General features: G+C 37.9%; 2 protein-coding genes and 1 long non-coding RNA gene across 5 annotated transcripts in view; 1 reads left to right on the plus strand and 2 right to left on the minus strand.

The window, feature by feature from the left end:
• Positions 1-16464, minus strand: part of LOC146522353 (uncharacterized) — a 118983-nt gene that overhangs the window by 9277 nt on the left and 93242 nt on the right. The window lies entirely within an intron of this gene.
• On the plus strand, positions 662-6335 carry ltb4r (leukotriene B4 receptor). Of its 3 annotated transcripts, none has more exons than XM_085137072.1 (4): positions 662-1131; positions 1813-2337; positions 3016-3283; positions 3663-6335. In XM_085137072.1, exons 2-4 carry the CDS (start codon positions 1865-1867, stop codon positions 3816-3818), a joined length of 897 nt encoding a protein of 298 aa, XP_084993198.1. In that variant the 5' UTR covers positions 662-1131; positions 1813-1864; the 3' UTR covers positions 3819-6335. The 3 variants fall into 3 exon arrangements, with proteins under 3 accessions (XP_084993198.1, XP_084993179.1, XP_084993189.1); XM_085137063.1 differs by having other exon boundaries at positions 701-1131; positions 3542-6335; XM_085137053.1 differs by having other exon boundaries at positions 688-2337; positions 3542-6335.
• LOC146522355 (kelch-like protein 33) lies at positions 2720-16324 on the minus strand. The gene is made up of 7 exons (XM_085137024.1): positions 15837-16324; positions 14635-15357; positions 13028-13470; positions 11930-12172; positions 11598-11848; positions 8623-8793; positions 2720-8443 (listed from the first exon to the last, which is right to left on the minus strand). The coding sequence occupies exons 2-7, from the start codon at positions 15281-15283 to the stop codon at positions 7915-7917; spliced, it is 2286 nt and encodes a 761-aa protein (XP_084993150.1). The 5' UTR covers positions 15284-15357; positions 15837-16324; the 3' UTR covers positions 2720-7914.

Consider the following 16464-nt stretch of genomic DNA (forward strand, 5'->3'; position numbering starts at 1 on the left):
TAGCACAGATGATCAGAAAATAGGTGAACAGAAAGAAAAGACAAAGTCATAAACAAAAACAGGCATTTCAAGTTGCCAAATTCATCCGCTTCAAGCCTGTGGTCTCACTATCAGGATGAAGGATACATAATAAGCAGCAAGCTGCTACTACTCCATGTAGCCAAGGACTGGTGCCGAGTATGCGATTATTCCTTGTGCATTTTCAGTCCTCCCGATCACATGTAATCATTTCATTGATTTTTAATAGGTAAATCTTTATTACACAACTACAGTTTTACACCTCTTGATTCTTTTAACATTGTAAAATAAATAAATAACAATACAAATTAATCAAAACATGACAAAAACATGACACATAATGCGTGTCATTGTGTAGCTGGATATGTCCTGTTCTCCTAAATAACTTAAGACATTTGGATTATGTGGTAAGAGTTGTTGTACAGGTCTGCCAAAAGGTCTGTTGCAAGAGAAATTGTACAATACACAACTGTGACTTAAAATCGTGTATCAACAAGACACTGAAGGTTTACTGGAATACCCCTCCGTCACGCACCCCACTTACTCACACTTCTGATTTTCCTTCTTTCACAAAAAACACATCATCAATTTCACAATACATTAGGGTACTCTGGCTTTTTCCTTCTTTTTTCTTTCCTTATTTATTTTTAGTTACAGTGAGTTGCTAAATGAATATGTCAATAAACTATGTAAAATTACATAAAAGCTTTAATGTTAGCATTTCATTAACTGTATTCAAGTCTGTTTTCTGAAAGGATGGAGGGCAAACACTGCTCCACAATAGGCAGCAGATGTCATGTCAATATTTCCCATAAAGCCTACCAGTAACACAGCACAGTGCACCAATAAGAATACAGTAACAAAGTGAAAAGTGTAGGAGGAACAGCAGCTACCTCGCAACAGAGTGAGCACAAAGCTGGCTTCCTGTGGTCATTGATTTCCTCTCACATGACACTTCTTACTCAATATATTAAAAAACCTGTTTTCCTCCTCGCACAAGATCTTCAGAGTTAAGAAGGGAACTCTGGAGGTTAGGTGTAAGGTGTTACACAGAGGGATATTATTTTTTTGCTTTTACTTTTCTGACGTTAAGAGAGACACCACCATTTGAAGGTAAGCATGAGAGTTTGATATGCCAAGATTCCCAGCCACTAGATATCACAGAGTTTGGCAAGTTCATTTTTTCCTAATAAAATCTGAATATGGATGTAAAAAGTAACAGAAATCTCAACAGGTTTCCCAGATTATTTATTTATTCATTGTTACACATTCATTTCTAGATTGACATTTTTATTGCTGCTCTTAGGTTTTGATTTGTAACAGAGGAGTTGCAGCTTTCTGTGGAGCACACAGATGTCTGTCTAGCTTCTCAGTGATCTGAACTGGACTTCTTTAATTGCCCAAATGTTTCAGTGTGGTTCAAAAAATAAGTGCATACCGAGTATTTGTTTTCTGTGTTGTCGTGTGCGATGTGTCCAATTTTTCCAATAACCGAAAGTGATTAAACACATATTGTTATCCTTATCATTGTTATGTTAGAGCAAGAAAGAACTAGACTAGGCTAGAACATTTCAGCACATTTTGATGTTCAACATCTCTGGAACTTGTCAAATAATTTCATTTGGTTAAATAAATGTTTGATCATTCAAAGCAGCTCTGGTTTACACACTTTTCTTGTGTTAGATGCAGTTGTGGAAATCAAAATGTTGTGCAATATTTTAAGCACAGATACAAAGTGTACTCACAAATCTTAACGCAACATATCCTGTTTCCTGCCTCTCTATTATTTTTAAGGTTAAGTCAAGTTCACAGCTTTTGGAACTAAACATCTTCAGAAGCTTTCTCAATGGCATCCGACACAAACTCCACCACCTCCACTGCCCCTCTGCCCATCTCAGCTCAGATTGGTATTGGCATCTTGACCCTGGCATTTGTACTGGGCTTTCCGGGGAACCTGTTTGTGGTTTGGTCGGTGGTCTGCCGGGTAAAGAAGCGCTCAGTGACATGTTTGTTGGTGTTGAATCTTGCTGTTGCGGATGCTCTTGTCCTGCTCAGTGCACCTTTTTTCCTGAGATACCTAGCTGGAGGCCAAGGCTGGGAGTTTGGCTCAGCAGCATGCAAGCTGATGCATTACCTAGCAAATGTGAACATGTATGTGTCCATCTACCTTATTTGTCTGATGAGCATGGACCGTTGCCTTGCTGTCACAAGGCCTTTTGTTTCCCAGAAAATAAGAACTAAGCGCTCCCTGCTGTTTCTCCTGCTGGGAGTCTGGATTTTAGCATTCCTGCTGTCACTGCCGATGCCTTTCTATCGCAGGTGAGACCAAAGTTTTTTTTCACATTCAAAGCAATTGTGTATTAATGTGTTTACTGCTGCGGATCAGTGAAGGAAAGTGAAATGATCTTAATGGATATCTGCTCCCATTAGCTTCATGTGGATAATGTAGTTTTTTCCTTTTTTCATATAAAACATATAAAGATAACCTTTTTGTAGTGTATCTCAACTACTCCACTTAGAGACAGCACTACTGGAAAGTAATACACCTATAATAACACGCAATAAAGAAAAAAAAAGAAATTTCGATTTTTAATATCTCCTGCAGATAAATATTTTCAACAATTCATTTCTAAATTTTCTAAAATATTTATTTTTTTCAATCTTTTCATATATAATTTATGATATATATATATATATATCATATATTTTTCCACTTTTTTTAGTGTTTTCTTTTAAAATTATTATTTTATTATTACTGTAAGGGCGTATTGAGTAAACTGTAAAACAGATTTGACTGTAGTCTAACATCTAACCCAAACTACTTTAAAAAGGTCCTACAAATTTATGCCTGTACTCAAACTGTCACAGTTATTTTTTATTTTGCTTTGTTGTCGACTCATAGTTTAGTTCCTACAGCCACACAGAGTCATGTCTCTCATTTTCTTACGTAGTATCTTTTGGTGAATTCATAATCTTTTCCCTTTAATTCTCTGACAGCGTTCTCAAGAGTCCCAAAAACAACATGAGCGATTGTATACTTTACCACTGGGGGAGTGTGGCTCATTCTGTTTTCCAGTACATTTTTGAGACCATTATGGGATGCCTGGTGCCCTTCACTCTCATCAACACCTGCTACTCCTCTGTCATCTGCCGCCTGCGAAGTGCCATGTTCCAACGTAAAGCACAAAGCAGTCGCCTGATTCTGCTCATCATCTCGGCTTTTGCAGTCTTTTGGCTCCCCTACCACATTGTCAACATCATAGAGGTGTGTTATCTATTTAACGCTGGGTTGACGGCATCAAAACTCTCTCTTACTGTGAGACCCAGACGTAAACACTTCAGGCATATGTTGCACTTCTCCAGTTACTCTAGCAAAATTTTTGTCATGCTACCACAGGAGTGACATTAATAGCTCTGTCTGATAACGGAATAAATTCATAAACAATTTACTTTCTTTTTGTGTGTTATTTTGTTTTGTTTTCCCCCAATAATATTTACGCCTCTTTTCTTCTTCCTCATTCAGGTGATTGGTTTATTGATGGGAAGTGAGACAGTGAGCCGTGCTGCTAAAACAGCCCGTCCAAACGTTACAGCCTTTGCCTACTTCAGCAGTGCTGTCAACCCCATCCTCTATGTGTTTGCAGGCAGCTCACACATCCGCCAGGCTGGGTTCAGCTTCATGGGCAAGCTCTTTGAGGGCACCAATTCAGAGAGCAGGACCACATCTTTTTCCCGTAGCGGCCGCAGCAACTCTTCACCAGATGAGAGCTCTGTCCTGCACACACTCTCTGTCAAAATAGGGAAGCCTTTCAAAGGCAAGAACAGAGGCGAGAGCAGGAGTGCAGTGGAGCAGGAGATTGATGCGCCTGAACTAAAGACTCTGGCCACCATTGAGCAGTAACTGTAGCATTTAAAATAATGTGAATTGAGTTAACCCAAACTCGCATATACTAACAATGTAAGCTAACTGGAGTAGTCCAGAAAGTAAATACTGTAAATATAATATTTTTTTATTGCTGAAGCAAATCATTGCAGAGTATCATATATTTTTGCATGTATGTCTGTGTGTGTGTGTTCATATTCTATCCAGTTGTACAGAAATGGACAATTTAATCAGTATTTTTGATGTAATTTTTAATTCTAATCAGAATTTTTCTATAGCGCACAACACACAGTCTGACTGTGAGCTCAAATTCAGTTAGTTAAAATAATGAAAGTTTCTTAATGTTTGCCAATCTCTTATTGTGCAAACATGGCTTGTTTAAGATGTGAGACTGTACTGGTTGCTTTGTTGGACAAACAGAACATTGCATAAAAAACACAAAAGCATCCTTTTTTGTCACGGTTTCGTGCGTTGCTGCCTTCTCTTTCACAACATCTAACTGAACTGCATTACAACACTGTATGTGGTTATTATGCTGTTGAGCTACCATCAAAAGTCCCAAAAAAATAGGTGAGCAAAAAACGAAAAGTGCTCACCTTTGCAGGAAACGAGTTGCAGTCATAGTGACATCAAAGAGTGACACATCAGTGGTTACCGCCATTGTAGGGTCCTGGAAACACAAAACTGTTTACTGTTACTCAACTGGTAACTTATGTAGGGCCTTCGAATAATGTCAAACAGATTGTTTTTGTCCTCTAACTGTATGGTTCTGTTACAACTTATTCATTTTCCTTTATTAATAATCATTTCTCTCTGAGTAAAAACATATAGGTGACAAGTTTGAACTGAAATATATTTGAATTGTGCTGTAGATTTTGTTCAGACTTCTCAGGAGCATGATTATGTTTATGATTTTACATATGGGCTATACAATTCTGATTGAAAACCAAGAAAGCAAGCATTTTTTTCTTGGGTAGTGAGGTTAAATCCTTCTATAAAGCAAATATAAAGCATATATATATATAAAGTAAGAGCAAAAATATGCATAATATGAATGTGAATAATAGAAACAAACACATTTTCTATATGTATTACAAAGATGTTCGTTTCCCTACTTAAAAAAGTAGGAGAATGTGTTACGTTTTAAATACTTGCTATGTTGAGTTAGAGTATGTTGTTTCCTGTTCACCCTGAGCACGTGTACGTGATTTTAGCAGTACAGTTACAGGAAAAGAAAAAAAAAATGGTCACATGAACTTAATCCAGAGTAGTATAGGAAATGAGTTTCACTTAGATTTAAGAAATTTACACAACAACAGAGCAAACTGGATTAACTCAGAACATCTGATTCTGAAAGGTATTTTATGAGACAATAAAGAACACTTGCTGGTGCTGGGTTCGACTTCCCAAAGGTGCTCTAATGGATTGTGATCTGATGACCGTGAAGGCCACTTGAGTACAGTGAAGTGTTTGTGGTGTTCAATAAACCAGTTTGAGATGTTTTGAGCTTTGTGATGTGCTGAAAGCAACCATCAGAAGACAGTAACACTCTGATCATAAAGAGATAGAAATGGTCAGCAACAATATTTAGGTTTAGAAGACGCACACTTGCGATTAAGGGGCCCAAAGTGTGTGGAGGAAATTACAAGACTATCACCAGCAGCCTAAACCACTAAGACATGGATCTGTGCTGTTTTGTTGCTGCCAAGTTCTGACCCTGCTATGCGAATGCTCCAGGAGAAACGTTCCTCACTTTTGTTGACCTATGTGATCTTGAACTTACAATGTAAAAGCGGCTTGAGGCAACTGTTGTTGTGATTTGGTGTTGTATAAATAAAATTTATTAAATTGTAGCTTCAATTGTGAATTTGTACAATAAAACAAAAACAAATAGTCACATCACACTGGGAAGCTGTTTAAATGGAAATTGCTTTACTACATGTACTTTTCTTTTTGTTGCTGTCATCTTGGGTTTTTTTTTCTTCTTCATTACTTAGTCAATATTCATTTGTGACTAAGAAGCTGAAACATAGAATTCAGGTCACAGCGGTGTTCAGTAATACCACTTTAATTCACTTCAAAGACGACAAAAACACAGAAACCTCCTTTTTGCAAAAGTGCATGCCTCAAACAGTACATTTCCAGATGCAAAAAACAGCTTGCGATACAGAAAATTTATCAATAGTAAACAGAAAATAAGCATGAAAAGAAAAAAAGAGTCACAAAGATAGCATGATTAGAACAGACTACAAAGAAATGGAGCTATTCATTGTTTGTTTTTGCAACCTAATTCTGTTACTCAAGATGTGAAGCTGCATATGAAGAAGATGTGTGAAACATCAGATAAATAGGCCAATTCTGTATCGCAATGCAGAAAACTGACTGTTCTGTGACCTCATTTAGTGTAATTTGGACTATTGAAATTTTAATGTAGTTAGCATTTTAACTAAAATGTCAAGTTACTTTTGGATGTCTGGTTTTTTTATGTGTATTTTTAGCATTTGAATGAAAGTTAAAGATTAAAATGTCATTAATCCAATTAAACTGAACATAAATAGAAATCACATTTGAAATAGCACCCGTCCACAATTGTGCAGGATTTTGCATAATATACAGTCATTAGAAATGGGAGACAAAACTCTCTGCAAACTGGCTGAATTAGTTGGGTACAACAGTAAATTCACATGAATATTTCATTGCATCTTTAGGCGGAGGTGGAGCACAGACATCTGGACCATATACAGATGCATTCTCTGTGATCTTAATTCCTTTGTTGAGTCATTTCTCTTGTACATGTTACGGCCTTAGCAGGGCCTGCTGTGATTTTGACCTGTATGGGTGTGTCCTACCATCACAAGTGGGGGCTCATCTGGGCCTCAGATCAATATGTTAAAAAGCATTACATTAAATTAGAATTAGTTTATACATGTGCAATGCCACAACATTTTTATTAGTTACTTCTTGTGATGTTATTAAACAGAAAAGTTAGTGCATTCATATACTACAGTATACTTTGATATAATGACATGTATTAATACCTCAAAATATTTGCAAAAGCATACAAAAATATGTTAGTGTGCTTGTGCTGCCAGAGGGTGTTTGATTCAAACTAGCAAAAGGTAAATAATCACATCCATTGCCTACAAAAATTTGTTTTTATTTGTGTGTCTGTGTGTATTTTAAATGAAGCAGTGTCACTGTGGTATTTGAAAATGCTTTTTCATGCACCTGAAATGCACTGGCTGCTACTTTATGGCAGCATTGATAAGCTTTCTGTTGAAACTGCTCAAGATACAAAATGATTACTTGGAAAACTAGTTTAGTGAGCTTAGATTCACATCTAATCTGAGCTCAACTTCACGTGTTTTGCGCTCGCATTTTCACTCTTGACTCATTAGTTTCAATGATTAATTTTATGGTGTTAGGTTATGCAAGCACATTTTCAGATAGTGTAAATGGCAAATGGAAGGGTTCTTATATAGCACTTTTCTACTGTAACTGAGTACTCTAAGCTTAGATAGAAAGCACTTTACACAACTTGCCTCATACAAGCAACTTTTTTTCTATGGTTTTTCTATGCAAGTGCTTTCTAGCAAACATACACACCCATTCATGGAGAGAACAATGTTTAGAGTTAACAGTTAGTATCTTGAACAAAGATATTTGGCATGCTGGAGCAGCCAGGGATCGAACCACCAACCTTCTGATTACTTCTACCAGTTAAGCTAGCGCCAACCTGTGTCAGAATTTAAAAAAAATGACAAAAGGCAAAAAAATATCTGATGGGCTTCAAGAGCCTTTATGGTTCATGGAAGGAATTAGTATCAAAATCTGCTTGACTTGACTAATGTGGTCCACACCTAACCTATTGTCTGCTTGCAAATGTAATCATTGTTGGATCAGTTTAAATTGTTCTACTATGCAATAGTCTGTTATCAGACTCCTGAGTTTCAGAGCAGATTTGCATGTAACACTCTGAACCACTATAGAGAATCAACTACTACTTAAAGATTTTATTGATGATTAACCACGTCTGGGCATGGCAGTGAACAAGCTGCCAGATCAGTATATGGGTAGGGCATAGCACCCAGGTTTTCCCAACATTGCTCTTTAGGGTTATAGCAATGCACCCACTTGGTATCCCTTGCTGTGTTTGCTGAAGAACCTCCTACTACATACAATTTACCATCAAGTACAGTTCCTCCTGGTGATAGATGAGCTCGAGGCAGAGTGGGAAACGAGGACCAGGAGTCCTGAGTAGGGTCATACAGCTCACACAAGAGCTGATCTCCAAAGCCTATCCAGAGAGGCTGTAGCCCTCCAGCTACTACCAACCGCCTTCCTAATGCTAACATTGTATGGCCTGCACGTCCTGCTCCCACGGTCATGGGTGATCTGGGAAAACAGCCACGGGAAGGATGGTAGCGCCACATAGATGAGAGGCAATGGTGATGGGAGTCAGAACCACCAGAAATATAGATCTGCCCATCCAGAACAGCTGCAGCATGGCCACAAACAGCTGTGTCCAGAGGATGAGCCAGCCTGCAGGACAACAACAGCCAAGTGAAAAGGATCTTTTTTTATTTTTTTTGGGGGGGAGGGGGTTAGTCCCAGTAAGATAGACACAGAACTCTTAAACTAACCTTTTCATAGTGCTTCAAATACATTCTTCCTACAAGAGCTCAATGAATAAAAAAAATGCCATAACTTAATGTATTCACCTCCAGGTGTTCTCCTCAGGACTGTAACATTCCACAGCATCGTGGTATTGATGGTCATTGCGATTTCCCCCAAGAGCAAAAACCTTCCCATCTAGGCACAGTGCGGAGAAGTAGTCCCGTTGATGCAACATATCAGGGAGCTGTTCCCATTTGCACTGTGTCAGGTCAAACCTAAGGGAAATGGGATTGTGCTTGTCATCAGTTAGGACCGAGCCAGCTGATACTAATTTGCACTAAGTGGCAGGATTGCTTTCTGATTGCCAGAGATGGAAAAAGTACAGATATTCTGTACTTAGAAATTAGATAGATACTAACTGCCACAGTCCTGGGTCGGTGACACAGTGTTTTGAGTTTTGCATTCTTATTGAACTTTGATTTTGTCTCTGTCTCCCCTGTCAGCTGTATCCCCTTGTCAAATCCGCATCTATGTGATATGTTTCCTGTTTTACTTTGTCTGTGTCTCATGTCAGTGGGTCTAGTTTGGCCTCCCCTGTTCTTGCTGTGTTTGATTACTCCCAGCTGTGCTCTCCTCCTGTGTCCCATTCCCCTGTTATCCCCCTGTGTATTTTAGCCCTGTGTTTCACTCAGTAGGTGTCGTGTTGTCCCCTCATACTGTGTGTGTTTCCCTCCATGCGCCTCGTCCCTAGTCTCTTGCCTCCAGGTTTCTTAGCGTTTAGTTTTAGTCTCTAATTTTGGTTTGTTTTTGGAGTTCTGTCCTGTAACTGCAATAAAGCAGCCTCTTTGAGTTTACTCCTCTGAGTGTCCTGCATTTTGGGTCCTACATCCTGCTTGCCACAGCCGTTTCATGACACTAATAAATACGCCAGTAAAATTTGAAGTAATGAATCAACCTCTTTATTCTAGTAATAAAAGGGAGAAAGTACAGGCTATGAAATGTATTTAAAGTAGGAAAATACAGCAAAAGTCGTTTCTTATAGAAAAATTCTATCATCTGATTTTATGCAAAGGCAACTGAACCATATTAAAATTGCAATAAAATAATATTAGTAAAAGCGAATGTAACTATTATTCAAATCTAAACTCAAATTAATGTACTCATGTTTAATCTGTAATGTATGACACCAGCAGAAAGAAAGTAAAAAAAACCAACTATTTTTCTGTTGCCTTCATTGTACGTGTACTTTCCCTCCACACCTACACAGGAACATAGTACAATCAGTACAATCAGGGGTAAAATTGAGATCTAGCATGTGGGGTAACCACAGTTTGTGGTGTAGTAGCTCAGCATGGGGAAAAGAATCGCAATACACAAGAGGTTTTAAGAGGACAACACCCAAATTAAAAGGAAATTGAGGCGGGGCAAGACAGCAGTTTTACAAGATATCTTGACCTATTTCTATTTCCTATACTGACACTATACTGTACATTACCTTTATACAAGACTCTATAAAGCTGGTATAATGGTGTAATTCAGTGACTTAATCTAAGCATTATCAGTGTAAATACAAATTAGTCTACTACACTTGATGTAACCTAATACTGACCAGCCACTGTGCACCAATAAAAATAAAGTGAATTCATAATAAATTCACCATATTGCTGGAAACTAACCCATTTATTGTGGACAACACCACCCAGTATTTTCATGCAACATTTGCATAACACAAAGTAACTATAGCTTAGTTTGTTTTGCAGGACATTTTGCAATATAAAAATACAAGATCTATTAAAGCAAATCTTATATAGATCCAGTATGTGATTTGAAATTAATATTAATTCAGTGTCCTTCTTTTCTGTATTGCTAGCTAAATGCTCTGAAGTATTGAAGCCACAACAACACACCTGCACTCCTTCCAGCCCACTTTGAGTTCCCAGTATAAATGCTATGTTATACCACTGAACCTAAAGTAACCAGCCTGTTTTGAAAATGTAAGGAGTAGAAAGTAAAGTTCCTCATTATTACACAAACTAATTTATGAAAATCTGTGGTTTCTTGCATGTATGGATTGGATGGCTTGTTATTGACATCTGGTGAGAATTTCATCTCAATGGTAACGTGTAAAACACTTATTTTACCCACTCTCATGGTGCTGCATATATTCCATAAAAATTTTGGTTCACTGTGAAATGATAGCGATAGTACTGAGGTAGGCCGTGATGTTTAAACAATGCCCAAAGTGTGGAAAGAAATCTCAATCGTACCATTACACCACCCCTACTACCTGGCCAGCATGCAATGGACAATTAGGTCTGCAGAATGGATCATAGGTACTGATTTTCCCTCTATCCAGATCCTTTGAAGGTCCAGGGTTAGATAATGGGCATAAAACATCTTTGCTGAGCGCAAACATCACATCACATCCCTGAAGAACATTTATGCCCCTAGACTTCCCTCACTCTGATGAAATAATCCACTCATGTCATTCAGTCATATGCATATTGCACTACTCAGTTTTGCACTATAGTTTGTATAATTTCTAATTTCTTACTTGTTTTTTTTTCTCACTTTTTATCTCTCTCTCTCTTTCTTTAAACTTGGGCAATTAAGAATGATTTTGATTCAATACAGATCTGCCCAGACAACGGGACCTCACTGGATATTTCCTTTTTTGGGGGGTCTTTTCTGTAAACTCTAGATGTGAATGTGCAGGGAAATCCCACTAGATCAGAAGGTTCTGAGAGTAAAAGACATGTAGTTGTAGTTACAGATTAAAAAGCTAAATTTAACTAAATTTACACAGCAGTTACACAAACATGCACACACATTTCTGCAATTCATTCAAGGAGGAAGTTGCATAATGTATCAGTTCAGTGTTTGTGTGAGCCACTTTAAAAAAAAATCTCTTCTGCCAACGACTGTGCTGTTGATGAGCTCTGAACTCAAACAAAGCTGTTAATATCTTGACAGTTTATATATCAAGCACGTGTATAATGTACAAGAAGAACTCTTTTGCAAAATCAACCACAAACACCTCTGATGTCTGTATGACATTTGTGACCCACACAACACTAACCTCACTGCTGACTTGAGGATGTCCAGTGCTCCGTAGTATTTGCGTCCTCCCAACACATACAGTTTGTTGTTCAAGAGACAGACACAGTGTCTGAATCGCGCAGGTTCAGGAAACTTTGCAAATGGTTTCCATTCTATGCTCCTTCTTAAACCGGGCCCACGGTGGAACTGTTGAGCAAACCACAGGGTCTGGCTGGGAACCCTCTTCATGAATTTATCATCAACAGTGTCCCCACCTACCAAAACCAGGACCTAAAGAAAAGTGGTAATATTGCTTAAACGGACATAGCTTTAATTGAATTCCAAACATCAGTGAAGTAAAAGAGTATCAACCTGGTTTTTGGTGCGAGGATGATATTTAGGCCCTCTGTAATCCCCTTCAATGAGACTTTGGAGGGCTCCCAGTGTTTTCCTTGCACCAGGGCTCCTGAGTAAGATGCTGCAACTAAGGGCCTCCTGAAGTTCAGTATAGCTGAAGAGTGTAATCCGAACATGAAGGAGCAGGCTGGACAGGCATTGGAGTCTCTCTTTAGGGTTGTCCTCCACCCAGCTCACTACTGCCTTGAACACCACAATCTAATTATAAAGAAGAGAAATGCTTTAGAAATATTATTTTACAAAATAAACAATAAATTGCATAAATAGCCTGTGATTACTACTCCAACTGTCCTTAAGAAAATCTATTCATTTTAAATTTGAGTTAATAATTTATATTTTTTTTCACATATACAAACTGAATATTTTCAGTTACAACTACTGAATGCTGCACTTTGGATGGTGTACAATTGTGAGCAATGTCACCTACACAACATTTTGTGAGCAATACATTAGGCTAATTGTATTTTCTCTTCCATTTGTAAATACAAATAATTAATATTTTAATGGTCAAACTTTGCAGTTATAAAGTATGTAAAGACCCCCAAAACAGCACTGAATATAAATGTGTCTTATTTCAATTTTTTGTTCTTTTATATAAGGCTGTTGAACTGTAAGCAGAAGTAACACATTAGTTGTGAAGCTAAAAGCCTATAAGCTACTGCATGTTTCTGGTTCTGCCACAGGTTTCTTCCTTTTAAAAAGTAGTTTTTCCTTCACACTGTCTCCAAGCACTTGCTCAAAGGAGACCGTTTCATTGTTGTTATCTCCCTTTTGTTATTACTATAACAGGATCTTTACCTTACAGTATAAATTGCTTTGAAGTGATTGTTACTGTGCTTTTATGCTATATAAATAAAAATGAAATGAATTACAAACCCATTGCATTGCACATGGATAACAGCTGTTATCCCTGGCATTACTTTTGGAACAGATAAAATGATTGAGAAATTTAAAAACAAAAGTTAGATATGATAGACGAAAGGAGGAACACATGATGAGAAATTTAAGCTAAACACAAAAAGAATGACTGACCACCAGAAATAAAAATACTACCTCACTCTCTACAGACAAGGAGTCCTTCTTAAGAAGCTTGTCAAGGAGGTGAAAGGGAATATCCTTGAACTTTTCCCCATAAGAGACGCACTGGAAGTGGGCTGCAATATACTCGTCGGCTGCCTGCCCTAGCTGGACAAGCCCGTAGGTCTCAGCCAGGACCAGCACATCTAGACATGTGCTTTCATCCATTCTGTCCTGCAGGAACTCAATGCACAGCGACAGCGCCCCCTCCAGCTGGAACTGAAGCATTGCACATGTAAGCTCCCAAATCCGACTCCAGTTCAGTCTGAGCTGACCGGTGTAGATGAAATAGAGCATGGATTCAATCACCCAAGACGACACACCTCGCAGGCACACGACTTCCTGGCAAGACTCCCGTAACCCTCCGCACAGCAATGCCCGGAAATAGTCTCCAGCTGCTGCTAACATCACACGATGTGCTGAGAAAAGTCAGAAGATGATAAAAAAGTCACAGAGAAAGATGCGGATAAAGTAGAAAAAGACACAAGGTAAGCAAACGTTTCTAACTCCACCTAGTGTTAGCATACTGGAAATGCATTTCCAGTTTACTTTCTCCCTCAAAACAATAGCGAAGGATTATTTTCTGTCATGCTTTTTTTTTGTCTTTTTTTTTCTTGTTACAGCAGCACACACATGTCTGGTCAGCATGTGTCACCAAGAAATGACACATTTTTAGCTAAAAAAAATTCCTATATTTGTAAATGACATGATTTTGTGTATATATTTACTTTGTGTTGACATTATTGACATTCCATTTCTCTTACCTGCATAAACAACAACTGACTGTCACACTATGAACTCTCAAACCAACTAATTTGATTGAAGTCTACCACTTCTGTTGAGAAGAGTGGTCAAATATCCAAAAAGAATTATGCCAGAAACATAAAATAAAATCCAAAATAATTTAATTTAATTCATGACAGACATATGATATACCATGATTCCACTCTGGGAAAAGATCAGTTCAAAGAAATCATTAAAAACTCCCAAATTATCATGACATTCAAAACCATAATGAGTTCATGGAAACTTTTGACCACAATTGTATGAAATGTGACCAGATCTAAGAACAGTATTTGTTTCTCTTTTAATGATCACAATAAAAATGAAGGCCAGTATGCATTTGCAGATCTGAAATAAATGCTTTGGGAATTTTCTTGTAACTATTTATTTAAAACAATCTAAATCTTTTCAAAGCACTATAATTGAAAACTGTTTAAAATAAAAGCTTTAATGCCAGTATGAACGTATGGAACTTAAGTTGAAAAATAACATACTCTAGTTTCTGGGGATTTTCCTTTTGAGCATGTGACTAAAACAGTCCCAGCTCTATTTCTAATTCTAGATGTTTCATTGTTGTGTGTTAAGAGATTAAACCCTGTTCCGGTCATATTACCCTGCATCATAATCTCAAAAGCTACACTGGTCAGCTAGTGGACATTCCTCATAGATTACTTTTCATTTGTCACCACTGTAATACCATCCAAGTATTGCTGTGTCGTTATTTATATAGCTATGGTCATATGCCATTTTAGCCTTTTTTTCTAATTGGGATGTCCAAGAGCACTGTGTTTGGGCCTCACCTGAATATTTCTCTCCAGTCTCTGCTTGTATTGTGACATCACATCCTTCTCCTCTCTTCCACATGTCTCTGATGATAGCCAAGCTCTTCTCTCTCTCTTTTGCAGCAGAAGTTTTGATCTTTGATATGCAACTTTCTTTCAGCCTCTCCATCTGGAGACATTGAGAAGCATTTAAAACCTCCTCATTCACCCGCTCTTTACTCAAGTCCATGGCCACATGTCCACAATATGCAAACTCCATGATAGCCCTTAACCCAACTGGTGTCAAACATTGTGCAATTTCTCCCACTCCAAGCCCTGGCATTTCTTTTGAACCTAAAAATGCATTTGGGGTTTGACTGATAGCTGCTAGAACAAGCCGGTGAGCTTGGAAGGATTTTCCTTGAACGATAAAGGTGCAGTCCAGGAGTAATTCTTCCTTGCAAAGGTTGTGTAAGTGAGTGAAGAGTCTGTCTGAGTGTGAAGAGAAGTTGTAAGAGATAAGACCAGAATTCTCTGAGAAACATGAAGAAAAGCCGTGAGGAGTTTCTTGAGCTTTAGAGTCTGGTATATCCTTTGGTGTTTGAAGAATAGTTTTTGAACTTTCTTTTATGCCACCATTGTCCACATGTGTTCCACTTTCTCTTCCGCTTTCTCCACTTCTTCTCATAATGTCTTTCTGTGTGCACCTTATAGACTTGCTTGTGTCAGAACAGACCGCCAGATGTTTACATTCAACGTGCACTCTACAAAGAGAGAAAAGGCAGAACAGCGAGAGTCAGGATAAGTCAGTAATAAAGACACTAGAAAAGTGTGACTACTCTATTCCTGGAAATGTTACTGTACTTATTCACTTTAACATTAGACATGCATCAATAGTCGTCATGACCTCTCAAGTGTCTTTTACACAAAGAAATATTGTCATCATGACAAACTTTTAAGTTCAGGAGGTCAAAAACATGTGAGCCACTTATTAGCAATGCTGTAACACACGAATGTGTCAAGACACAAACATCTGTCTGTTGCACCTGTTCACAGAGTTCAACATGTAACAACTTACAGTTCATTTTGACAGTAAACGTCCTCGTAAGAACAATTTCCCACGAGATATTAGAAATACCAGCAGCATACGACTTATTGTAATTTTGTACTAAGACGAGTCTTGCTTGATTACAATTGGTTAATATCTTATTTTAGATAAAAGACTCTGCATAGGCACCTACCTTGCTTTTCCTTTAGCAGTGTGGGTGGAACAAGTGACTTTGACCAGTGGCATTGTGAGCATGTGGGGTGCACAAGGCACTAGAGCAGGTTTAATTATAGCATGGCACTGACACTATAAAGACTACACTACAAGAAGTTTCCAGTACGCTCAGGAACTGCCTGCTTAAAAAAGTTCAACATGAAGTGAAGTATTTTGAAGTATTACATGAAGGGACTGAAGGTGAAAACGAAGACTGAGAAGATATTATTGCCCAAATACCTTAAATAACAACAATAACACAGCCATTACTGCTGTGTCTAAAGTCTGACAAAGCATTAATGAGTATAAATAAAATACTCTCTCACTATGTCCAGCATACGTTTTTTAAATTGTGCTCAAAGTAACATCAGGAGAATCTATTAACCCAAAAAACAATAATATTTGTTTCATTATGTGTTTAATTCAGTTTTTAACATCCATGTTGAAAAGTTGTTACACAACAGAATGAGAGAGAAGAAGAGTTCCTGAAAACGTTTAGTGCAGTCATTGTGAAAGTTCCTTCCTGTGCATTATTGACACTGATAGCTGATGAAAAGCATGTAGGCTGAGTCACAGATCAGCTGTGTTACTCATCTTGAAACGTATTA

The sequence above is a fragment of the Neolamprologus multifasciatus genome, chromosome 3 (assembly GCF_963576455.1).
Source record: "Neolamprologus multifasciatus chromosome 3, fNeoMul1.2, whole genome shotgun sequence".
Classification (NCBI taxonomy): Eukaryota; Metazoa; Chordata; class Actinopteri; order Cichliformes; family Cichlidae; genus Neolamprologus; species Neolamprologus multifasciatus.

Bases quoted from the DNA above. Each gene is read 5' to 3' on its own strand.
- LOC146522355 (XM_085137024.1), bottom strand. From the start codon at position 15,283: ATGAGAAGAAGTGGAGAAAGCGGAAGAGAAAGTGGAACACATGTGGAC. The intron at 12,173-13,027 runs GTAGTATTTTTA...CTTTATAATTAG, and splicing joins CCTTGTCTGTAGAGAGTGAG to ATTGTGGTGTTCAAGGCAGT. The intron at 8,444-8,622 runs GTGAATACATTA...GTTGTCCTGCAG, and splicing joins CCTGAGGAGAACACCTGGAG to GCTGGCTCATCCTCTGGACA.
- ltb4r (XM_085137053.1), top strand. From the start codon at position 1,865: ATGGCATCCGACACAAACTCCACCACCTCCACTGCCCCTCTGCCCATC. The intron at 2,338-3,015 runs GTGAGACCAAAG...ATTCTCTGACAG, and splicing joins CCGATGCCTTTCTATCGCAG to CGTTCTCAAGAGTCCCAAAA. The intron at 3,284-3,541 runs GTGTGTTATCTA...TTCCTCATTCAG, and splicing joins ACATTGTCAACATCATAGAG to GTGATTGGTTTATTGATGGG.